This window comes from Cygnus olor, chromosome 6, assembly GCF_009769625.2.
Source record: "Cygnus olor isolate bCygOlo1 chromosome 6, bCygOlo1.pri.v2, whole genome shotgun sequence".
In the NCBI taxonomy this organism is placed as follows: Eukaryota; Metazoa; Chordata; class Aves; order Anseriformes; family Anatidae; genus Cygnus; species Cygnus olor.
The window spans coordinates 28,012,295-28,038,485 of record NC_049174.1 but is presented as its reverse complement, the minus strand read 5'-3'; the positions used below and the strand labels follow the sequence as shown (position 1 = coordinate 28,038,485).

Genomic DNA, 26,191 nt, shown 5'->3' with positions numbered 1-26,191 from the left:
AACTCTCATCATTTCTGGGACCATGAACAGAAGCAGTTTTCTTATAGATCTATAATTCTGTGACTCTTACTGAGTTCAGGATGCTGCTTATAGATCCTTTGAGTTGGAGCTCAGTGAAACACGGGTGCAATGTGTGACACATAAAAGTTAGATTAAAATCACAAGAAATATTGCAAATTTATTGCTTCTAAAACTTGCTTCAGTGCTTGTAACCAGTCAATGCTGTAGCACAATATAAAACCCTACACAGTCCTGCACAGTATATTGCTTCCACCACATTATAATTCAATGACTTCATAACACACCTCATACATCCAGAAGTAGTGATTCTTATCACCCAGTCTTTTTTTTTTTTTTTTTTTTTTTTTTTTGTTCTTTTCCTGCAAGGATTGACATGAACAGAGAGGATTTTTCAGAAACAGATGAGGGTGAACTCACTTCCTCTCACTGAAGTTGATGGAAGTTTAAGCCCTGCCTTCACTGAAAAACCTATATTACCATTGAAAGACAACAAACGCTAAATTGATGATATTACAGGAAAGATGTTAAAACAAGAGAATGGAATGAACTGTTTGCTGGAAATTCCAGGTGGACAGTCTTAAACTCTTCCACTGAACATCAGTAACAGACTTTTGAGAAACTATAATAAAATCAATGCTCATACTAGTGGCTATATTGCTGCTCAGGAAGTACAACAGCCTATAACACTAGAGTTACAACGTGGTTAACACTGCCATGTTTTCCAGACTTTTTACTTGTACACCGGAAAAGGTGTTATGTGGTTACCTGAAAAGCCAAAAGCATAATGATCTGATAATTTACAAGCAATAAAGGACTATTTAGGAAAAAAAGGGGGGGGGGGGACACTCTAAAAAGTATCATAGCATGAAACAGTCTTCCCAAGCAGTGTTGGAAATATAATCAATTAGCATGTTTGAAATGAGGCTGGACAAAGCACTGTAACGGACAACCACTCATTGACGAGCATATTAAACAGACAGTGCGACCAGTCTCTCTCTTACCTTCCTCTGCGATTGTTCATTTATTTCCAATGGTCTTGTCGTCATTACAACTGCACTCAGCTGTGCCCCTGCAGTCTGAACTTTGACTTTCAAAGACTGCTTTTCTCCACAGGATCTTGTGGAAATAAGAAGTAAACTACAGTTTCTCACTACAGATTCTCCATCCTCTAGTTTGTGAGGGGAAAGGGAAAACAAATCAAACTTCTGTCTACTGAATGTAATTGTGATTTAGCATGTAAATCAGAACAGAGAGGAAGAAAAAGTAGTAGCAGAAAGGAAAAATGCCACAGTTTTATTTCAGATGTTTCCTAACCTACACATGCCTGATTTATTGTATTTATTAGTTTTGTAGGTTAGATCTGTGTTTTGCTGGACACTTCAAGATTCCCTGTATGCTCTGCGTTTGAACTATAGGTAACTAACAGCACAGCTTCTCAAAAATATATATGTTTGGCTCACTGGTCTAGTTAAAGGAAAGTCACAACCACCAGTAAGCACACATCTTGGACAGTAAAAGCTACCTCCATTCGAAAGTTAATTTATTTTGCCTGCATACACTTGGTGTAGAAAGAACACACAAAATTACATCTTCCACTACTTTTTCTTTTTTTTCCTCCTGTTTTTAACCACCCAAAAGGCAATGAAAGAGGCTTAAAAAACTTGAGAGTCTAAAAGGAAGCCTTCATACTGGAAGGGTGACCCAACACACCACACATGCTTGACAAAAGATCTGTTGACAGCAATGTTAGAGGAGGGAAAGGAAGAGAGATGCATTCAGCTACCTCAGACATGCTTCCTCCTACTTCCCAAGGAAAGAAAAAGTACTTCCATCTTACAAAGGGGGATGTGAGATGTAGAGTGACTAGTTAACATACACAGAGTCACACACAACCTGCTGGAAGAATAAGGATTTGCATTCACATCACAGTAAAAGCAGAGAATTTCTTCTTTCAAAAGGCCACTTATTGGTTTAAACGCAGTAAATGAGCCTGAAAATTATTTAAACTTCAGTGTGTTTTGGGATGGAGTGGGAGAGCCAGCACTGCTCCCTACTGCATCTCAGCCAACTGAGAAAGGAACAACAAAACACTGGAGGGCAGTAAATTCTTGAACCATTTCAAGAGAACAGCAAGACCACGTCCACCTGCTTCCAAAGATCAGAAGACAACCTTTCTTCTGAAGACCCTCACCACTTAGGTCAATTCTCAGGCTTTAGTCTGGTACCATTTTCTCCACGTCACACCTGGCAGCACATGGGAAAAGACCATTCTATTTTCTCAAACTCATATCTGCAAATACCTACAAGGCTGATATGAATATCTCATATCTGTAAGGCTGCTGCCAAGACAGAGTTGTCTGCCTCATAAGGAGGGTAAGGAATTCTCCTCCTACAGCTTGGTTACTGTGTACTCTGAAGCCTACAGACAATTATCTGAGAGCTTGCATTTCAGGCATGCTTCAGGACCCACGCAAGTCAGGCGGCCGCAATCTGTATATGCACACAGATCGCTTCAGTTAGAAAGAGGTCTAAAAGCTGTCTGCAACTTACCTCCATGATTTGCAGACCTCTGCAAAGATTATGCCTGTACCATTTGAAAATTGGTCTCCAAACAACATTCCTATTTCACTCTATGAGGATTGGTTTTTTTTTGTGTGTGTGTGTGTTTTTTTAATCTTTACTTTTTTTTGCTTTTGTTTTCATTATATTTTTAAGAAGTGACATGGATGCAAACCAAATTGAGTGTCACTAGCTCCTTCTAGCCATTTCGATGTCTGGAAGCTGCTAATCCAAGTAGATAAGGGTCTCTTTTCTTTATTTCAACAAAGAGGTTATCATTATCTTTTCCTGTTTGTCCATATTACATGTGTTTTTTTCTCCATTTACTCAACTTAATGAGCTCTCCCTGCACTTGTGAATTTACAATGAGAATGAAAAAGCTGTTCTCCAGGAAAAGGTCACTGTTTATTTTCACTTTCTATTATTCCACCTTATTATTTTATTACTTTCTCAGCTTGGTAAAATTCTGAACCACATACGAGCTGAAAGTCATTCAAAATCCAGCAGGAGAGTGCAGCCATACCTTCTACTGTGTAACCTGGAATAGTTAAATGCAGCCTTGAAAAGCAGATTTCCTAAATGCTTGTTAAATTGTTCCATAATTCAAAGGTGACAATGCTTTAATTTCAGGGTAATGCTACAGCTTTATGACTTTGCAGTTTTATTTAATGGACCAATTTACTAGAATATTACGCTGCCGGTATTTGGTCCTAGGAGATGTTTTTACAGCGTGGGACTGCAACGCATTCAGCACATTTCAGACCCTCTGCTTAGTCTCACCCATAGTTCTGTCATCTTGCTGGAAGCCTCCAAGTTGCTTTTGACGGCACACAAATTAAATTGTGGGAAATTAGAGCAGCTGGAAAACTGGCTTTCAATGAGTTCTGTATTGTCTAATTCTCGTTTTTATTCTTCAACTTGAAATATCTCTGTGGAGCACATTTCACCCATACGAACTGCATCACTCCTTTGTGATTTAGGAGGTTTGTCACCAAACAAGATTATTCAGACTGATTAAATTGCCAACAAGCCAAACATACGGTAAATGCTACATGAGAGAGAGAGAAATTGCTCTGAGAGCTCATACGATGCATTTGTTTCATGGTGCTCTACATTGAATACCAAATATTGTCCTGAAAGCTGTACCTATAATTACAGGAGTAACTACACAAAAGACAGACTCTCCTCCTTTGACACTGCATTGTTTTAAGCTGCAGTGACAGTTTAGCCCAACCACTCTACTATACCCCTTGAAGAATACGGAAAGACAATTTCTTAAAGCAAAAAGCTGTAATTCACTAACTCCAAGGAGTAGTCTGCTAGGAAATCCACCCATCATTTTTATTTTTTTTTCTTATCTCCCGTTTTCTTTTCTGCTGGCTGACCCAGAAATATGTGTTTTTGCAGCTTGGTTCGTGCTCATCAGTTTCCTCCTAGTTTCCAAGTCAGCTGCCTCCAGCCAGTGCACAAGCACCGTGATGCATTTCCATGGAAACTATTCTGGGGCAGTTCCCATCTCCCAGCCCTGCGTGCAGCCCACTCTCCGACAGTGCTGGCAGACTGTACCTGCAGGTGCATGTTCCCCAGGGATGTCTACACCCAGGAGAGCTGCCAACCCTTAAATCCCTCCCAGCAGTCAGTAGGCAGCACCTGGAAGGTACAAGGGTTGCAGTGACACCCCTGGCTCCACAGACGTGCAGCCCCAGCAAAAAGGGAAGAGCTGGGCTCCAAACTCCTTTCTGTCCCCAGGCATGATGTTTGCTCAATCTGAGCCCAAGGTTCAAGGGGTGTCTGTCAGCAAAATGATCATGGTAGGTGGCTCTGATGGATGAGAGCAAGACACCTCTTCTGCGACCCCTTGCACCCTCATCTCCCCTGTTATGCTGAAGCTCAGAGATGACAAACCATTACCCTGCCAGCCCACTGCTTGCTGACCCTACATTTATGTATTTCCTGTAATACAGGGTATCTGCAAGCAGTAAGAAACATTTTTGTTCATAGAATCATAGAATATTCGAAAAAACGAAGAGGCAGTCACTGAACTACCTCTTAGAGCAAAATGGACGCTTCTGCCCTGCGCTCACACTCAGCGCAATGGTGACAAAGCTCCTTCATCCCAGGTGAGTTTTGAGAGCCTCAACACATGACCTTCTGCTCTCATATGTTGCAACATATGCCTTACGATGGCTCAGGTACCTGCATGAGTCTAGCAGACAAGAAGGGGAGCCCACAGGGGATCTGCTGTGTTTCTGGAACAGCACCAGGAGGCTGGGCAGGACATCTGAAATTTTCCAACAGGGCACTAGGCACCTGTATCTGGTGCAAACAGATCCCACCCTTGCGAGACTGCTGGAGTAACTTTTAGGGAGCCACAGCCTACCTCTAGCTTCTGAGCACTGTGAATGTGGGAGAAGATCGATTAAGCTGCAGTAGTCCTTGGTTAAAGGTTACAGGAAAAAGTCTGTTACATTCTTCTGTAATAAGATTTCCTTTGGGGGGCCTTCTACATGTGTGAGGGTGAAGAAGGCCTGTGGGACATCTGATATAAAGCTCATCAGAAACACAGCGCTTGCTGAAAACAGCAAGGCAGCTGTTGACAGCACAATGCCTTTGACATAATATAAACATTAAATGTTTATTTCCTTTTATGAAGTTCTGGAATACTTAATGAAAATTCAAAGCAAATGTATAAATTGTCACAGCTACTTTGTGCCAAAAGACCTGCAGTGTTTGAGGGGATAAACTGTAAAAAAAACCTGTCTTTAATCTAAGGAGTAGTAAATAATTTGTAAAGGATTCCCATTCATCATCTTCCCCCACTGATGAAGTCAATCATAATTATAGACAGTAAGCTGCAAGGTACATTCATAAACAAACAAATAAGAATGCAAAGAAAGCAACCAATAAACCAAAACAAATAAACAAACAAAACACTCTAAAAACTTCCTGCACAACTTCAAATCTGTATCTGACTCATTTTTGACAATCTAAGGGAGTTTCACCACTCAAGTTCTCAGCCCACAGTTACATAGTTGCAGGTAATAAAACCAGAATTAAGGGCATGACCTTCTCCTCTTCTCTGTTATTGCTTGAGCCTAACTGGTGTTAGCCCTCCTTTTAACTGGAGAGTTAGAGTGATTTCTGTATCAGTGTAATTGCTATAAAAAGTAGAAAGAGATAATGATTTATTATGGAAAAATAGGTTAATAATTTATATGCAGATGATCTGAGATTTCTGTGTGGAAAGGGGGGATGCCAGGAACGGTAATGCCATCAGTCCCATAATTACATTGGGAGCATCAACAGGGATCCCTGCAGCAAAGATTGATGTCTGGCCAGCTCACCTTTGCATTCTTACTCCAGTCTGTTGCTTGTTCACAGTAAAGCGGAACTGCTACAATATTTTCCTCAAATAGCTGATCAAATATCCTACTATAAGTGGGACTATTGAGACACCTAAAGTATTTAGGCACTTCAGCTACAAACATATCTTGCATCTTGGTGAATTCAGCCCTGTTTGTTTACATACCATGGAATATGTACTACACAGAAGAACAAAATCTTGATCATTGTTAGCTGAATGAAAGAAAAAGAAAAAAGGAAAAAAAAAAAACGGCTAGAGGCAATTTTATAAAGAATTGCAAGTATAACTCTGGTAATCTCTTTTATGTATTTTTAGAATCCTTTACTATATATCCAAGATTTAAGCACAGCTTGCCAATAGTATTCTGAGACAGAAAAAATAGTGTTTCACTTTTCTTGCATGAGAAAAATAGGCAATAATTGCATTTTGAGAGGAGTATGTAAAAACAAGAAAATATTCTTTGTTCATTAATTTTGTTTGTTTTTTCATTATGGCAGTTTCAAAAACAGATCTTGGACTAGCAGCAAGAGCTGGAATAAGGACTAATCTCTCCCAGATCTGCACCTCTGGAGGGAAAAAAAAAAAAAAAAAAAAAGCCATTTGAAGACTGGACAAATATCTGGCCAAGATAAAATTAAGCATTGATCTTATCGCAGTAATTTCTAAGCACTATTGATTTGATAGTCCAGGGTCTTCCTATGGTAAAACAGCATCAGTAAAGAAATACAGCAACAAAATGATTCTGTATTGTAAGCAAATCTTTCAAACATCAAGGGTAAAATTTATACCAGAGGAGATGAGGAGACTCCACAGAGATGAGGACATCAATAGATTTCTAAGCAACAAGAGAAAAAGAATGAGCCTCACAACAATAGAGAGACTTGCAGAAGAGTGGTTGAGATGGTCCATTAGCCATTTTCTGCTATCAACTGTTATCAGCCACTTCAGTGGAAAGTGAGAATTTGTTTGGGCTAATTATCAAACAATCAGCCTACAGGAAAAAAAAAAATATTTCCCAGCCTTGGTGGTTGCTTATTATCCCAAAACATGACAGGATACATCCTCTATGTACCTTATTCAAAAAAAATGTCTAAAGGACCATGCATGGATGACTGGAGAACCCAGCTAATGCCAGAGCTAGTTCACATTCCCATGCAGATGGCCCTGGAAACCACACTAGCTATGTTCCCACAGTAATGAACATAATTAATAATCCCTGCGTGGATCCACACAAACATATTGCTTTTCATATCATCCACCTACATATGCTCATGGTTTGGGTGCATAAACCCAAACATGCATTTCTGATGTGGATTCCTTTTTGTTTATTATAATTGATTAATTTCCCTGTGAAAAGTGACTTTGCTTTGGGTGTAATGAGCATATAGGTTGAAGAAAACATTATGTTAATAAGGTGCTGTCTTTTTTTTTTTTTAACCCAGTTTTGAGTTTGTTGTCTTTCACTGTCATTGAACCGTCCCTTTATTCTTATTGTAAGAAAATGCTAATGAACATCACTTCTGTCAATGACGTCCATTCACTTTGGGTTTTCCTAATCTAAATAGCCATGGATTATTTACTTTTAGCCTCTCTTTGTACAGATATCTTTCTATGCCTTTAATTAGTTACATTAGCACTCCTGACTACCTCCTATTTCAACAAGATATTTTACTTTTACTTGAAATAAACAGCCTTCAAGACAAGATCCTTCTGAAGTGCTTCACATACTCTTTCCTATTCTTGACCAATTTAAATAATAGCATGTCATCTACAATGTTTGTCGCTTTGCTTTTTCAGCTACTTCTCCAGACAATGAATAAATATATTTCTCCACTCCAGTATCAGCAGATATCTTGTGACACTCTACTGTTAAATTTCTTGCCAGGCTGCTTTTTCTCCCTGCAAAAATTTCCTTTCCCTTATTTCTCTCTCCTTCTTTGTCTGTGTCTTATTGTCCAATTCCCTCTCAACACACAAACTTACAATTCTGTGCTTTCTTCAGAATTTTTATTCAACAGTAGGCTGTGAAAGTTGACAGACTACACAGAAATCACTGGGACCATAGACATAATAAATTAACTCCTAATGTTGAAACTTCCCATATCCACATCACATATCAGATGCCTATGACCAGACACCAATATGTGAGAAAGAAGGTGTTAATCTGACCTGGTTAATAACTGGCAAGGCAATTGAACATTAACCTGTTCAATTAATCAGATAAAAATTAGAAACAACTTTAACCAAATGTAAGTGAACATTAAGGAACAACACTTCTCTAGATGCAATGATGCTGCTCATTTCTGATGATCTGACTCCTTTTTTGAATTCATCTTTCACAAATGCAAGGCACTGCAATTCCCACAAGTCATTAGCTCATTGCACCTCTACTTTAAAAAGCACTAAATGAGTCATTTCCCCAGATTTTCCCTTCCACCTCTAAATTCTTCAGCCTAAACACATTTTGGGCACAAAGAGATTACCTCTTCTTCAACTGCATATGAAAAGATCTGCCAGCCTGAATAAAACCAAAGCTTCATTTAACCCAGGAGCCAGCCTCTACCTCAAAGGAGAACAGATACTCAGGGAAGCGAGGAAAGGCAAAAGGTTTTTCTGAAACTCATTCCCAGTGAGCTTTGCCTCACAGCTGCCTGAGATGGGAGTGCAATTAAACTTCCACATTTAATAGCACCTTCTGAATCTATCAGACAAGAGTCTTTTTATTTTCCAGCCTGTTTTTTCCGCTCTGTTGATACACTGGACTCCATGGCGTCCTGTGATAATAAGTTTCAAACTGAATTATTCATTGCATCAAGAAAAACAAAACCAAAAATAACTACTGGAATCCTGCTACCCGATAACTTAACAGTCCCTCAGCTCCCATATTAAGAGAAAAAAAATTATTCCCTTTTTGCTTTCTCTCTGCCACGTATGATCTCCGTGCTTTCCTGCAACAGTTCCCTTCATCATCTCATCAATCCATTTAGTATGTCCACACATGGAAGCCATCCATACTTCTTGACCATCTACATGTTTCCATTTACAGTAGGTGTGGTATGCATTTATTTCACTGGACAATGTTGTCTGTTTTTCCTCTATTCCTTCCATAATATAACAACAGAGAAGGTTTTTTTTTTTAAAAAAAAAACTTTCCTTGAATATTGATTCTTTCTGAAAAACTGTGCAGAAGCATAACCTGAGAGTAACAGCAAAATTCAGAATCTATCCCTGTGCACATAAATTAAAAGTTATTTTTCCCAAATACTTTGCACTTAATCTATTACTGTAAACATCTAATTATTATCAGCATAATAATACGTTCCCAGAGAACATTAAGAAGAAGCTCTTGTGATTAAGGCACCCAAATCATATTTAGATGATACAGAAACACAGAATGGCTCAGGTTGGAGGGACCTGAAATACCATCTAGTTCCAATCCCCTGCCATGGGAAGGGATGCCACCCACTGGATCAGATTGCCCAGAGCCCCATCCAACCTGGAATTGAACACCTCCAGGGACTGGGAATCCACAACTTCTCTGGGCAACATAACCCAATTGTACATCAAACTCTCCTGATAATTACAAAATAATAATTTCTCTCTGTGCCTCAGTCCTCCTTCACACAATAGGAAGAACAGAGATGCCTTTGACAAATGACCTTCCCCTGCCTCAAATGAGAAATCTGGGGGAAAGAAGAAATGCAAAAAAGAAAAGGTTTCCAGGCTAGCAGGTTTTGTCAGTTTTCCCCACCTCCAGTTTTCTCGTAACCAAAATAAAATAAGAATGTCAGCAAGTTCATTACGGACAGAGAGAAAATCTGCTTTCTGGATTTCTGCCAAATAAAATTTATTTGAGGAAAGCAGACACTTTCTGCAAGGAGTTCGTCAAAAATTCTACTTCTTGAGCAGAGATAAAAAGCACTGACAATGTTTTGATCACACATATTTATACAATAAATAATAAAAATGAGCACATTTCCCATACTGAAGATCAAGGAAGGATATTCAGACAAAGGTGAAACTGTTTCAGTTCTTACTAAACAGCAACAGTGAAGGAGACATTTTATTAAATATTTGTTACACTTGAATAAAAAACATGCTTAATAATGAACTGGTGTGCATTTAATTAACATAATGATTGCCCAATTAAATCAAAATGAAAATTTGATTTGAGGCACTTTAAGTACAAGGAGATTAAGGAGAAAATATGAATATCCTGAGTCCTTTGTTTTCTGGACTAAGCTTGGAGGTGATATGTGGCAAAGTAGCTCTGCCAGAGTTAGCACTTTAGAAAGGGTAATAAAATTTTATTTCACCCATACAAAACAAAAACAAAAAATCAAACATGAGACAATGTAGGAAATTTCCTCTACATTTCAAAAACAAAAAGCAGAACGGAGGTTGGACCATATTTCCAACTCCAAATATGGACTGTATTGTAATCTTTCCTCATATCTTTGCATGACAACCCTATAAACAAAACAGAGATAGCTTATTAAGGAGGAGAATTTGCTAGATGGGGATTTTCATTTTAAAAACTTTTATTTTAGAAGTACAGAACTGTAAGTTTGAGGGACCTCAACCAATAGGTCACCCTTCCAGGCTCTTGCTCTTCTACCTGCCTCTGTGGTGACCCTCCCCCTTAGAGCATCTCATCTACATGTGTACCCAGATAGATGAAGGCATTATCTGGAACATTAAAGGCCACACACTTGTAAGAAGGAAAGTACTACTACTTAGAATGGGAGGGTTAACAGCCAGCTCAGTGTAAGGAACATAATAGTCATTCCCAGTTTATTAGGCAATGACCTTCTTGGCCTAATTGTGAATAAGGTTCTGTTTTTTGTGGCTGTGAACATCCTGTTTTGAGACATGTAGAGCCAGCTGAATGTCAGGAGAGGTCACGGGCAGCTTTTTCCCTGCAGTATCCTGACAATAATCTCACGTTACAATGAGAAATAACATATTTCTTTTGTGTAAAGACAACCTGTTTATTTTTGTACTGATTAAAGGTCTTGTCTCTATCATCTCTTTTACAGATGCACAGTTTTATTTTAAGATCTGGCCCTCTGCTTTCAGCTGAAGCTGTACCCTAATCTGGAAAGCAAATGTGTAATCCTGTGTAATGGATCTATTTCTGCAGCATTTGATTTGAATCCCACCTCTAGTGTTCTAGTAAAGCAGAGAAGTTATTCAGTAATGAAAGAAAGATTGAATTCTAAGTTTCCAAATCTTTAGTAAAAAATAGTCATCTCATTAAGTTATGATATTATGAAAAAATATATCAGCAATGCCCTTTACAAGTGCAAATAACATTGTTAATTAATACCATTTAGCAACATGACAAAGTGATCTCTACATTTCTGGTGTCTTCTTAGTAAATGCAACAATAAACACGTTAATAGCATTATAGCCAACATCAAGCACCAATGACAGAGTTAGGTCATTACCTGTTATATTGCAAAAAACCTGAAGTGGTCCAAGTGGTCCACTTCCATCAGAATCGATGTAGAAGAAACCTGACGTCCTCCCTTGATGTCGGTAAGCCTCACATGATTGTTCGTAGATAGCTTAAAAAGAGATACAGAGAAATTGTATCATATAAACAAGCAGAAAATATATTACACATAAGAACACTGCTTTATTCACTATCATAACATAAACTTTTGGTTCACTCCTGACTAATGTGATAGAGTTTCCTGCATTTGGTCCTCAGCACATGCTCAAAATTAGGCATGTATTTTACTAGTTTATTGAATTTAAGTATATGCTGGCTTTAAAAACATGGGTATAGGTCTTACTTTGGATTAAACTATGTAAATACTTAAGGAAACAGATATGAACTTTCAAACATGCCCCCATATAGTTAGGGGAGTGATACATGTGAACATCCATGTAATGATATTTCAAAGATATACATACAAATATACATGATTTACTGCCTGGGCAAATGTTTAACTCTCATCAACATAGAAGTCATATTTCTGTCAGTCCCTAGCTTCCCTTTATCACTGTCTACTATTCCAAATGAAAATAAGCCATTATCCCCTAGTAGAAAAGCTCAAGCTCAGATATGGTCTCCATCCTGGGTGACGCCTTTATGCCTTAGAGCTATTTTTATACAACCAACTCTTCCTCTCTGCTTATCAATATTCTTCTTTTGGAGGATTAGTGCCTAAGAAAATCCATGTGATTAATAAACAAGCACAGCAGGTTGGTAACAGCATTAAGTGAAGGAAAATTTTCCACAGGTCAGTGCAATTCCTTGTATTTGAGTCATATTTTCAGGTAAGATACTGTAACTGTCACTTCACACGGGGCAGAGAAGGAAACCCCTTCACAGAGGGGAGTTATGAGGTATCAGAAAGTCATTGGTATGATCCTGGATGTTGAACAGGAGTGACCTCAAATCCCTCTGCAGGAGGACTGATTATTTCCCCAATTTAAACAGCTACCTGATTATACTGACGAGGTTATTATCCGTAACAGATTATGATTGTTCAACTAATTGTTAACAAATACAATAAAAATTGCAAACTGACTTAGCAGATAGATCAGGACTTCCTTTTTTCTTCCTGTAAGACAGAGTTATTTAGATGACACTGCAGTGGAAATGCAAGCAAAGAGAATAACCCATGCTCTTTCACTAAGCTTTTGAGTGCTACCAGCAGAAAAGCACACGGCATATTTGGGCATTATCTTTGGCTGTTGCAAGGTCAAATCTATCACTTTTCTTAGCCCTTAATTTTATGAGCACATTTTAACCACTATTTGCACATTCATATACCATTATACAGCAAATACAGGATTTACACAGACTGGGAGATACCCAGGGGAACTTGTGAATATCCCATTTGTTAGCCATTGCATATCTTTTCCCAAGCCCCCTCAATTCTTCAGGCATCAGAGCAGTACAGTTAAATTTGATATAGCACAGTATTTGCTGAGTCAAGGTCATAAATACAACTGCAAAGTTCCCAGTGCCTTTCATCCAGAAGAATCACAAGGAGATCTGCATACTGAGCGTAGGCAGAGCACTTTCTCACCACTTTTTAATTGCAGTCCAACCCTCTCCTGCAGGAGGCAGCTATTGTTCTGCACCAGCAGGAGTAATTCCCCTTTCCCATCGTTGTGCATGCACAACCTAGCATACCTCCGTTCCCCAGTTTCCCTAAAAGAAGTTTACCTGATGAAACAAGTTTCAGAAAGACTTAAATTGCCAGCCTGAAGTAGACTTGTTTGACTATTGTCTTGTCTTTCTCATTCTGAAAAAAAGCTCTGCGAGAGATGATCACTCACATTTTAATGATATTTGGAGTTCACTCTTGCCAACAAAATAGAACCACCATTCTAGGGTATTTCTATCGCCACCCTATAAAATAAGATTGTCACCAAATCAATCAGATGCTTGTATCACCAGCTGAAATATGTTTTTGCCTTGTACACCTCTATCCTGACCAGAGAACTTTTGCTGTCAGAACACCTCTAAGTGCTAAATATGCACAGTATTACCCTTCCCAGAGTTAAGAAGATGCTTAAGGTACTCAGCACCTGGTAAGATAGTGCTTTAATTAATACCTGTCCTATCATAAACAGGATAAAGAAAGCTTCTTCCTCAGAGTCATTAACCTGATGTAAAGAGAACTATAGGAGCCTATGAGATCTGTAAATTCCCACTCTGAAAGATGGTCAAGAATACAAACCAAATACAAATAAAATTAAATCTCCAAGCCAGAACCTTTTATTCCAGTATTCACAACTGGAGGAGCAAACAGGGAGTCCCTCGGTTGCCAAAGCGCTGACAAAAGTAACTGGACTATGGAAGGTCAGGAGAGAAACTGTAACAGGTGATTAAGTAAGCAACCAAGGAATCACAGTTTGATCAATTTGCAAAGTTCTCAAACTCCAGTTTATTTAGTGAATTTGCTGTCATCATCATTACAGGACACTTTATCTTTTCTCGTTACGGATTATGTCAATTGCTTCCCCTGAATTGTTTACTAAGTATTTTTGAAAGCAAACGATGGTGCAGAGACATAAAATTAATATGTTGGCTTTGAACTGGCACATCTAGAAGCTCATTCTTCATCACAAACTTTTTCCTCCTAAGTGTTTTTGCTACTTCTTGACTGTCACTTTGGCTGGAGCCTGGATACACTTTTATCCAAATTGATAAGGAAAGATGTGAAGATTCAACCATTAATAACATGGACAGATACAAACAGAGATGATGTAGATGGCCCCTTTGTCACTGTATATTTGGAAACAACAAAAAAAAAAAGCTGAATAGAGCTAGAATTCAGGCTAAAGGTGCTCAAGTGGCATAAATCTGAAAGGATACACAAGCTTTGTATGCTTTGGTGAAGCTATGGTTATGTCTGCCTGGTGTTCTCCTTTCAGTTATGACAATTCCTGCAGTAGGTATTAGGGAGTAGCAGAAGAAGTGGGAAAAAGCTACAAGCCCCAAGCTCTAGCACATAAAGCATATTCTAACTATCACGACTTAGAGAATAGATGTTTTGCTGGACAGTTTATTTTGTAGTTGCACACTGAAAGTTTCATATGCCTGTATTTTAAGCAATTGGTACTACACACTTCTAGACTGGATGGGTCATTGCTTTCAGTTCTCTCTCTCTTTTCTTTCTTTCTATTTTATGCTATACAGTGCATCAAGGAGAAAATGATATTTGTTTTTTAGTCACCAGCAGATCCCCCCACAGACATTTCATGTGCACCATCCATTCCAAGCTCTGCTCATCGTTTTTGCAGGCTGAGCTGATTGCAGGTTTCAGAGTGAAGTCACGCAGCTCCATTTGCTGAAAAAGGCCTTATTACCCCAGTGACAACAACTTGAAGCTGTCTTACGGTTCAATGGAAGACCACATCTCTTTGTGGTCATTCATCACTTTACGCAATCAGGAATGCCATACAAAAGTAAAAAACAAACAAACAAAAAACAGTCAGCTGTGACTGTTAAGACCCCAGAGCCTTAACTTTGAAAATTGCCTTCAGATTTATGTTCCACTTTGTGCCAAACTTCTTTGAAGTAGATGGAGATACAGTTGTTTTGGGAACAGCAGGAAATCATTAAAGAGTCACCAACTATTTATGAATGTAATAGGGCCTAACTTTCAAAAAACAAGCAACAATTGTAATTATGAAACTGCTGACAAAGGCACACATTTTAATGTCAAACATTTGCAGTAATTACACTTTTTTTTTTTTTTAAATAAAGGAGATCTCAGAGTTCATTCTGAGTAGAACTTGTCAACAATTTTCAGGCATTATTTTTAAACTTAAAAAGTTATTCCTTTTGTGAAGAATTTTTAAGAGTGTTTACTTTCACACCTTCAAGTTTGTTTTCACATTTTAAAATGTTTACTAAAATGGGACTAAAATAACTTAAAATAACATTATTTATAGGCTGCTCACTGAAAGTTCATTTTCTCATTAAAATGTTTAACCAAGCAGTTTTTGAAAAGTTTTTTTTTCAAAGTAAGTTACTATTTTTCCCAAAGGAGCAAGACCACTTTTCCTTCTCTAACCATCTTTTTTTTTTTTTTTGACCACTTTTAACTTACATCAACCACTGAAGATAAAATGATAGTTTTCCAAAGATATTTGCTTCACTGAGCCCCAACACAACTTGTGACTTTCAGTTCCTGCTGCATTTCCTCGGGCCCTTTTGGGAATGAGATGCACTGCCATGCAGCAACAGCACTGCAATTGAGTTCCTGCAGGCAGCAGAGGTGAATTTGTTTGTTTCACGAAGTTGCATTACACACAGCTGACAGAGCTGCTAGCAACACATGCAAACCCATACTGTCCCCCTGCAAGTATGATCAATATGCTGCAAGAGCCTTACTGGTTTTAAATATAAGCAATTTCATCGCTCTTCAGATCTCTGAAGTATCTGGAACCTGGTAATCCAGCTGTTTTAATTACAGTCCTTAAACCAGAAGAGATTGTATCCCCACCGTGATGAAATAACAGCATGTGGCTAAGCACAAACGTTTGCAAGGTCAAACTTCAATTGTTTCCAATAAAACATGTGTTTATTCAGTTTTTTTACTGACAACTCATCTTTGTATTGACACTTTCTCCCAGTCTTTCTTTTGCCCTTATCAGTCCATCTGCAGTCAGATTAGGTTTCTCTAAACACACATTTACTGATGCATTGCTGAGCTCCTTTCAGGTAACTCTTCCGCTGGCCTTCCTTAGTACTTAACAGCTTTGTTTCTTCTGCCCCCATGTTTCTAACTTATAAAACCCTCTCTCAGACTACTTTTATTTTCCACCCCTGATTCTCTCTTGGTGAAAAAGATGACTGCTTCTTGTGCAAAGACTTGAACTTCTGCAAATAATCCTCAGGGAACAAAATATTTAAAGCCTCCTCTCTTCAATGAAATAATGAACTTGTTACTCACCTATTACACCTCACCCCCTGGGTGTTGGACTTGATGCAAAAGTTAAAGTGATACCTGGACTTCGCTTTTACTCCTGGGAGACCAGGCAAGGTACAGCTCTCTCCTCCACCCAGCAGTATATTATTTGTATAGATAAAACTAAGATTGTGAACTACAAAACACCAAAAAAAAAAAAAAAAGGAAAAAAAAAGCAACAAAAAATTTAATTTAAATCTCAGGATTTTGTCACTTTCAAATGCAATGGACATCAACATGATCTTCCTCCAAAAAACAAATTTACTGAAACCAAACCTTAAAATTCTCAACATTTATTTCTTACTATATTTCTAATTACTTTGGAAATTGATGATACACAGTTCACTGCAAATACTCTGTGGTGGAGATTCAGAATTTTGGCTGTACAAGATATGATTACCAAAATGAGTCCTGTGATATTGTTCTTTCTAGACTGGATTCTCTTAATCTAATAAAAGTAGCTTTTTTTACTCAATTTACATCAATTACTCAGATGAAGGCATTTTATGGTGATATAATAAATTAAATACATTAAAGATGCCAAAAGAGCTTTAATTCTTGATATTATTGGGATGTACTGACACTGTCCGATCCCCAGACAGAACACTGCAGAAATGTACGTTGCTTTTACCACACCTAAAAACTGCACAATCATGAAATATCATAGGCAGAATAGCCGGATCATCTGGGACTTCATTCCTTCGCAATTCTTTGTATCCTTAGATGCAAAAAGTAAAAATAAACCTTATAATAATAGTATTATTATTGTATTCTGAGGTAAAATATTATTTAATGGTTAGAACAGAAAGGCCAGTAAGACCTGGGGATCCTGTTTGGATCAGCAACCTGCCGTGCACCTTGGACAAGTTGATATGCATAAATGCTCACCACAGACCAAATTAAGCATTCTCATCAAAACTCTCAGAGCTCCTGGGACACAGATTGGAGATGCCTATTTCACCCTCTGCTTGTATACCTCTGGCCTGACAGATTTGCTCTTACAGACTCAGAGTAATGAGTATTCAATCCAGGATTTTTCTAAATAACAAATCAAGCAATATGCAATGAGAGGTTTCTTCTTCTCTTCTCATTTCAACAGTAGAGGGACTAGTACAAGCAATGAACTATGGGAATGGTTGTCATTCTCACCCTTAAAATACAATTGGCGAGTTAAATGCCAGAAAATGAAATCTGTACTCTCAGAAACTGGATTTTGACAGCTCTGCTGTTGACAGACTAATGCACTCTCCACTCTGATGTGCCTGCATGACAGATGGCTTATTTTCCCTTTTTAAAATATGTATGTACTCATCTGATAAATAATGTGTTATTTTCACAGATAGCTTTAAAATGACTTTTACCCCAATGTCACTTAAACGCATGTTGGGAATGGATCCTCCCATTATACATGGGATTACACCATTTCCTACAATTCAAGCTAAGGCTGTCCCTAGCCTTGCGTAGGAAAGGTCGTGTCAGCCCATCCCACTGTCACTTTCCCACTGAGGTTTGAAGATTGCTGTGTCAGTCCCTCATGCCCAGCAGCCCATGGCTGATTCAGGATAACCTCCACATCCTGCTGGGGTAAGAGTGCCAGGGAACCCTTCGCTGTTAAGAGCAAGGTTGGGGGGAAAGGAGAAATTATAGACTTAAAGGACGTTAAGCATAGTATTTCAGCCTTACTCTTAAAGTACTGGCATTCCAGTGGTCATGTCAGGTCACACCTGACAAAGGCAGGCTTCAAAGGGTACTGAGTACCTGAGAACCTCCTATATACTCTGGTCTGCAGTCACATCCCAAAGTGGATTAGTCTCTGCATTATTTACAAGAAAATGTCAAGCAAAGGGAAAACTTTTGTTTAAACAAACACCACTGAGAAATGCAAATGTACAATTTACAGATACACAAACTGAAGGGAAAGCAGTAATAAGACAGTAACTTATTACAAAATAAACAATGAAAATTCATATGCCAGAAGCACGGTGTGAACAGAAATATGCAGGAACACCAAGTACAGTACTGAAGGCTTGATATGAATATTAAACATGTTTTGTTTAGTCAAAGAACACAAAAGTTTTTAAATACACACGGAAAAATCTATTTCAAAGGAAAATTGGCTACTCAGGACATATAAATTACATGACTAGATTACTACTAGACATCTGGCATACTGAAACTCTCTGAACTACATTTGCCCAGCCAGTGAACTGTGTAAATGCATCCCTACTTTGGAACACAAGAGAATTACCATCCAGGGCTTGCTCTTTAAGATGCAACTCCAGTACTGATAACGATCTCGCTGAAGCCATATTAAGCTCTTCAGATCAAAAATTATATATGCAGTAAGCATATTAGTATGAAAAAATACATTTTCAAAGCCTCAAGTTATGTTAAGTTTATGTCATATCAATGACTTTATGACATTTCCATTATTGGATGGCTCTTGCCTCCAGCAATTACCTTGGCCAATAAGACACATGCCTGTATGCACAAGATAGATCACACACCAAAGCAAATATCCAGAATTAAATTACATTCTGTTAATTATCACCTTGCAAAGCTTTGGGACATATTGTTATCCCCAGAACATGAAGAATAAAATCATTATTTTATATTTCTCATCATCCTTTATTTCAATGTTCAGCATTCTTTGGAATAAAAAAATACACCCAAGACTAAAGGCCATCTGAAAACTGTCATACATAAAAATAACAGAAATGCAGAGGGGGAAGATGAGGCTTTCTAAGGGAGTAACATAGCTCACACAAAGAGGAGATTACCAATCATTAACTTGCAATAAAGTTATAACAGTCTGTATCTCAGGGCTATTTTACACTTGTTACTGCTTTCTCTGTCACAGGATAATTACAAGCAGAATTAATAGCATGAGAGAGATGACTGTTGAGGTTTTCAACTATGACCTCTCAATTAAAAATATATCTATATACCTACAATCCCTCTCTGTTTCTTTGTCTCTGTACATATACATCTATAATTCTGACCTAGGTTCAATTGCCTATTGCACATCTAACCTAAGACAGTTCCCCTCTGCAGAAACAGACAAACTGGCATATTTCAGAAGTGGTCCATTGCACAGACACCTTATTTTACAGTCTCATTAATCAAATTCTGAAAGTAGCTGTTAAATAAAGGCCATTCTGTTAAACAGAGACCATTACCTTAGAATATATGTCACATTACCCAACAAAAATTGAGCTGAACCCCACCTAGGCCTTTTTCCCAAGCTGTTTACTAACATTGATGTTTCTATCTCAAATAGAAAAATAGAAGGAAACATTACATTATATCTATTTTGCTACAGCTACTGACACCCAGAAACCACTAGTGAATTTTATCACTATTTTATTTGTATTTACAGCTAAGTTCAGAAAAGAAAAGCAGGACAAAAGGAAACTTCAGAGTAAAACTTATCTGCTGCATTATATTTATTTAAAGGTACATGACCCTATACCCTTTTGCTGGTGGACCCTCACCTGGATAACGTAGATTGCCATAACTCCTGTAACTGTTCAGAAGCTTTCAGAATCAGAAGGGATTCTGAATGAGCAGGAAGATACCTGGTGTTTGCAGTACACCAATTGCCTCTGGGAAGATTACATCCAGGCCATGTCTAGATCAGCTAATTCTTTATATATATAGAGAGAGAGAGAGATACGCACTTCTGCTCTTCATCCACACATCTTGAATTTCAACTACACCCATTTTAAATCACGAAAGACACAATCTTGTCTCACTTATCTGACATGGTCATGTAAACATTGTTCCAGGTGTGTCTTTTATCAACTTATTGTTCTGTCCTGCCGCTGTCTACTTCCCCCTAGTTGTGTCAAATAAAAACTAACTTTGCTTTTCACAGCATATTTCCAACCAGTCTATCTGTCATTTTCCCTGTCAAAAACATCAAACTTCTCTGGTCATAACCTTATATTTTTCAAACAAGCACATTATTGCTTTCTCCCATGTCACTCCTTCACACCTGTGAGCATTCAATTCCTTCCTCTTTTTAATCCACCTTATTACATTTTGCCTCTAAGGAAGCCTAGTAATAATTATGTACCTGGTAGACTGAAACCACTGCCTATGATGCTGATGAAGACTTTTTGACACTTCATCACATGCACCAGAATGTTTTCTTATCTCAGAATCCAAAGGGCAAGCTCTTTGGAACAGGAATAATCTGTATTATAAACTGTTTCTCACAGTAGGATCCAGTGTAAGTCCATGAATGTTTAGAAGAAACCAGTAAGACAGCCTGTGCATCAGCCACAGAATGCTGATGCACAAGCTCAACTATTTAGAGATGATGACAGTCAGTTAAGGACAATACATCTTCAGATATCAGTTCGTAAAATGGTAAGGTCTCACAGTCTGAGCTGATAAAACATAAATCAATCAATTCTGGTTTGCATATACACGTGATACAGTACTTCTTGAAAACAAAGCAAACCTCTTACAAACACCACATGAAAGAGAGGCAAAAATCACAGTGATTCAACTCAGAAAGAAACAAAATCCACCTGATGATGAAACTAGTCACACTATGTTTGACTTGCAGCAGATTGCCAGCTAAATCTTTCCACTGTTGCTGCACAGACCTAAGTCTGAAGGGCCTTTTTGTAAAAGAAATAGCCTCTCCAAGTGGTACTAGTTCAATTTCAGGCCTGTCAGCCTCACTGTTCTAGTAAAAATCAAAATCTGTTGAGATAATGTTTCAAAACTTAAGAAATTAGATGTTTTACTTTGATAGAACTATACTGAATTACCTGATTGGAAGAGCTGCCCCTATATTGAAGATATTCTGGAGTTATACCGTGATCAGATCTGTGGTTTTCATTCACCTGCTACAAGGTACTCTTGTATGTCAACCACTATCAGCTGAAAGTGATAATGTCTCTTGTTCTGTAGGTTTCTTATCAACAGCTCGCATTTGCCCACCGGCTTTGAAATAGTTTCATCACACATCTCAAGCAGATGAATGCATTCCTCCAGACTAATGTTACTGTTTATCAGGATTGCTTGGTTTACAGGGCAGCTGGCTGCACAATCTAGCTGGAATCAAATTAGCTGTTGATAATATGGTTGTAAATAAGCTCAGCAGCTGAATAGCTGTACATCACATGTGTGCACAGCTTGATCCGATGCAAGTCTTAGCATAGATTTTCTTGAGAAACTTATCAGGGTAGTTTTTACATCAGTGAACCTTAAATAACTGCAGACCTCTGTGTGCCTTTGGGATCTGAGGGAGAGCAGACATCAGTTCACAGATGCAGGAGGCTTCAGTAACTCCATGCAAATATCTGTGGGGAAAACTAGTCATAAACCAGTCCTCTGCAATAATGAGATGGTCTCCTCCAGACACAAGCCATGCCAAGCTGACAGAGACATAGCGAGCCTCAGGCCCTGAGCTAATATGATAGTTCAGGTGTAGCCTAGAGGTTAGCATCCCTAATCACCTTTAATGGTCAACAGATCTCTTCCTGCCACAAGGACCCTTTCTCTTCTCATTAACTGATTTGGCCACCTAGCTTTGCACCAAGCACCAGCTGGTGTAAATATTCTGCTACGGCCTCAATCACTGCGTACTTTGGCTCAGGTCTGGATGATTTGAAGAGGAGTGATGTCTTTTGGAATGACAAAAATGCCAGGCAAACAGTAATCCCTCTCTTCTGAGTTATAAACTTGGCATTTTTCTTCACATCCTTCTTCTAGTTTGGTACAGTAGAACATGATTTCTGCACCAAACACTTAGCTTGTTTTGAATTTACAATGTAGTGTTCAGGTGCCTTCAGCTTGGAAGACAAATCTATGAATAGATCTCTCAGCTGCCTCTCCCATGTACTAGAGACTTCACACCACAAATGATTTCATCATTAATTAGCAAACCATTAGGGTCTCTAGAATTAGAGTACCATTGCCAATATTCTCAGCTTCAGACCACTAAGTACCTTTTCTTCTCTTCTGCTTTTTAGCTTACCAGGGAAAAACGCATCTCTCACCAGCCTCATCCTATCTGCGGTCCGACTGCTCATCAAATACCTGGAGAGGTTACAGCTGTATTCCTGGAACTGTTACTCACTTTATCTCCAGTGATAGAACAAAGTTTTACCTTCATTTTCTAACTATTTTTCCTTTTAGTTAGCTTTATGAACAAGCTTTATTTTAGACTCCCTTTTCTATTTTTTTTTTTAATCAGAATTCCCAGTGTGGTGTGTCTACTGTGATACTTTTTTTTAAAAAAAAATACCTTAATAATCCTTGCTGTGGATTTCAGTATGTGCATGCATCACATACTGCTACTGTTTCAGATAATGTATCCTTGCTAAAAGGCAGCAGCCCAATGAATTCAGCAAAAGTCCAAAACCATAAACTCCTGAAAACATTGATTTTGCAACATGAGTTTCCAGATAACGAGCAACAAAGACAGCCCATCCACCTTCTATTGGCCTACACATTTGGTTCAAGATATGAACAGAAGACATAGTACTGAAGAGCAAGTATTTCTTATTTCATACATTCATTACTGGTGCTTGACATGCAATCCCAACCAGAGATTCAAATCACCCAGCTCATTCTAGATAAATTTGACTAAATGTCTAGTGACCAACTCATCTGTGATGTGTATGCAACATGAATGAATGTAAAGTTCTCCAAATCAATGCACAATGTGAGAAAAAATGTGGAAAGCAGTTAAAATAATATGGCTTTGTTTTCTCCAAAATATTTGTCAAGAAACAAGCGAATTTACAAATGGGTTCCCATAGTTTTTCTAGACCAGTTCTTGAACTCTTCCATGAGACATGTCAGGGCATGTCACATCCTACAATATGAGATGACCTCTCACTAAGCTCCTCTCTGTTTTATGTGCACATTGACATATCTGTTGTAGTAGAAAACAATGAATGTGTGGGTTTACTTACAGTTATGACAGGTAGCTCCCATGTAACCTGTATCATTACAGTCGCAGTAAAATGTGGTCCAGGACTGAGAACATTTTCCTCCATGTTCACAGTAGTTAGGCAAACATCTGATCAGAGACAGATTTAAAAAATGTAATTAATTATAAATATTTCAATAAAAATAATGGTCTGGAAAAAAAAAATAGTCTCTTTTCCCATTCAGGCAAGAGTTTCCTAGGGCTGAATCACTGCATATTACCTGAAGTAATTAGGTATTCCTCTGATCTTTGACTCACTTCCATCATAAGCACTGAAGACAACAACATTTAATAAATCCAGCAAGCCAGTAAAGATCACTCTCAAAATAAATAAATAAATAAAAATCCACTTGTCCTTCACTTGTTAGCAATTAAAGTGCCACAAACTATCTGAGCACAGAGGAGGAGGATGAATAACAGTTGAAAATACTACTGAAATCTTGTTTAAAAGAAGAATTCCCAGTCCTCTGATTAAAAAGGAATCATTATCACCAAAATTAGGCTGCATTACATTTTGTGGTACCTCAAATGACATGAAAATCTCAGAAGTGAAAGGGAAAATATGCTTCAGTTATGAGTTCTGTACTCTCTCTTCTTTCCCTTGTTTTAGTTGGTATGCCTCCAAAGTATTATTGAGAAGCAAATTATTAAAAGAAGAAAGAGGCATAACAGCATGCAGCTTGGGAAGTGAACAGAAACAAAAGCTGCGGGAGATAAATTCAATCTCCAGGACAAGAGGTGAACACTGATCTGAACTACAGTGGTGTAAATGCGGGCAGTGTAATGGAGTTACACTGGTCTACATGGAAACAGAGCTTGTTCCATTGTCTTTTCTTTTTTTTTTTTTTTTTTTTCCTTACTGTATATTAGATAATCTCTTTTACACTGTGTTCGAATTCTGAAAAATGAGTAACTTGTTTATAATACCACTGATGCAATTGTGACGGGTGGGTGGATAGAAAACAGACAATCTATCCATCTCACCCACGCCAGCATTTCATTAGGGTCTGCTTGGCTGCAAATTGAACTTCAAAATCCTTTTTATGGCCCAGATTTTTCAGTGCTGCCAGCAACCAATGAAGTCACTGAAGCTACCTAGATTTGTACTAGTTGAAGACCTGATTTTCTTGTAGTTCTCTCATTCTTAGTAAACATTTGCATTTAACTGTGCACATTGCCTTTAACTGTGGCTTTCTGTCTGTTTCTTCAAGAATCCTGACAATTAAAGCACATTTCACTTGTAGAAATTGAAAACTTGTGTCACTAATGGCCACTGTGCTTCACAGGCTTCTGAGCCCCACCAGCCATGCATTCATCAGCTTACTAGAGTCCAAGGTTATCTGGAGTTGCCAAACACTAACTACCCCAAGAAACTTGCATATGTGATAAAAGCCTATCAGACTAACCTTATGTCTTCAACATGCTGTGTGCAAGTACTTGCACATGTATCCTTGTCTCCATGTGTATGGGGCTGAGATTTGATCTGGAACTCAGATTTACTTGATCACTATTTATACCACCATAATAAAATTATACAGACAATATATCATATCAAAGATTAACTCATTTTTATTAATACTTAATCAATTGTTCTTATAGTCGTTATTTATTATTCAAATATTACAGACATAAGGGTTTCAAGAAGAAAATATGATATTTATAACTATCAGTAACATCAATTGAGGCAATTATAAGGTATATTACTCTTATAAAAAAAAAATTTTATGGCTTCCACTAATCATCGGTCTCAAATATAGAATGGGGAAAGAAAACAGCAAATACACTCCTGGATTTCCTGCTCACCAGGGAGGTTTTTGCAGTGCTGTGGAGAACAGTTGAGACACACAGCAAGGGAAATAAAGAAGGTGCGTCTCAAAGTCCAACTCGTCAGTTTATCTGTATTAGACACCATTTCTTAGGCTTTTTACTTAAACATCTAAAACAAGAAAGACAAAGGGTTGGGCAAAGCTGTTGGTTTGGCCTCGTACTGACAGGCAGTCTGAGAAAGGGTGAGCCTTCAGCTTTTAATGGTATGCCGAGAAATCATCCAGCAGAGACAAAAGCCCTGCTGATACAGAGACAGCTTAGCCAGGCCCTCCGCCATCACATCTACTCATGGGAATGGAGAAGAGATTATCTGTGGGTCAATGCTAAAGAAAGCAAGAACAGCCTATGGGATGGCACAAGTAGGACTGGCTGGTGCATGACCTGTGCCCAGCTGTGCTCTGCAGGACTCACCACCAGTTTCATCGCAGAGACTTCAGGAGAAGCACAGTAGTTCAACAGCTCTGCAGTGATAAATATAAATTTTGACTGGAAGAGCAATTTGCTCAAGTTTACACTTCGGTCATGTCTGGTCTTGCCCTCAGCTTATTGCCTTCACTTCTACCTGCTCTTTGATGATAAACATTCACTTATATCACCTGTACAAGAGAAGTAGCTATACTCATATTGCAGAGAGTGATGGAGACAAGAAATATCTGATGTTTATAAAGCTCTTAGGAGAGGTAAAAATAGCACTGCACTATATCATTATCATAATTTACATCATCAGTGTAATGGACAAATATGTTTTCTGCCTATTTTTAAACTAACTCTTATTAATTAACCCCATACAGTACAGCTAATCGCTAGTCATTTGTGGTTTGCCAAAGGCCCGTATCAGAGGCTTAGCCACATTTATTCCATTAAAACAGCTTCCTTAATAAAGGCTTTACAAAGTTGAAGGTCACTTCTCATTTCTGTTTGTCTTACAAATGCAGACACTTTTTCTTCCCCCAACAATGCACAACAGACAAGTTGAACTAGCTATGTAAGCTTTTAATGATATTCATAAATTCAGAATTAAAC

General features: G+C 38.2%; 1 protein-coding gene across 3 annotated transcripts in view; it reads right to left on the bottom strand.

Annotated features, from left to right (window-relative positions):
- Positions 1-26,191, bottom strand: part of CNTNAP5 (contactin associated protein family member 5) — a 285,261-nt gene that overhangs the window by 84,246 nt on the left and 174,824 nt on the right. For all 3 annotated transcript variants that reach the window (XM_040561102.1, XM_040561103.1, XM_040561101.1), the window contains 2 exons: positions 23,325-23,431; positions 11,395-11,514 (listed from right to left, as the gene is read on the bottom strand). In XM_040561102.1, coding sequence (XP_040417036.1) covers positions 11,395-11,514; positions 23,325-23,431 — 227 coding nt within the window. The remainder of the gene's footprint in view (positions 1-11,394; positions 11,515-23,324; positions 23,432-26,191) is intronic.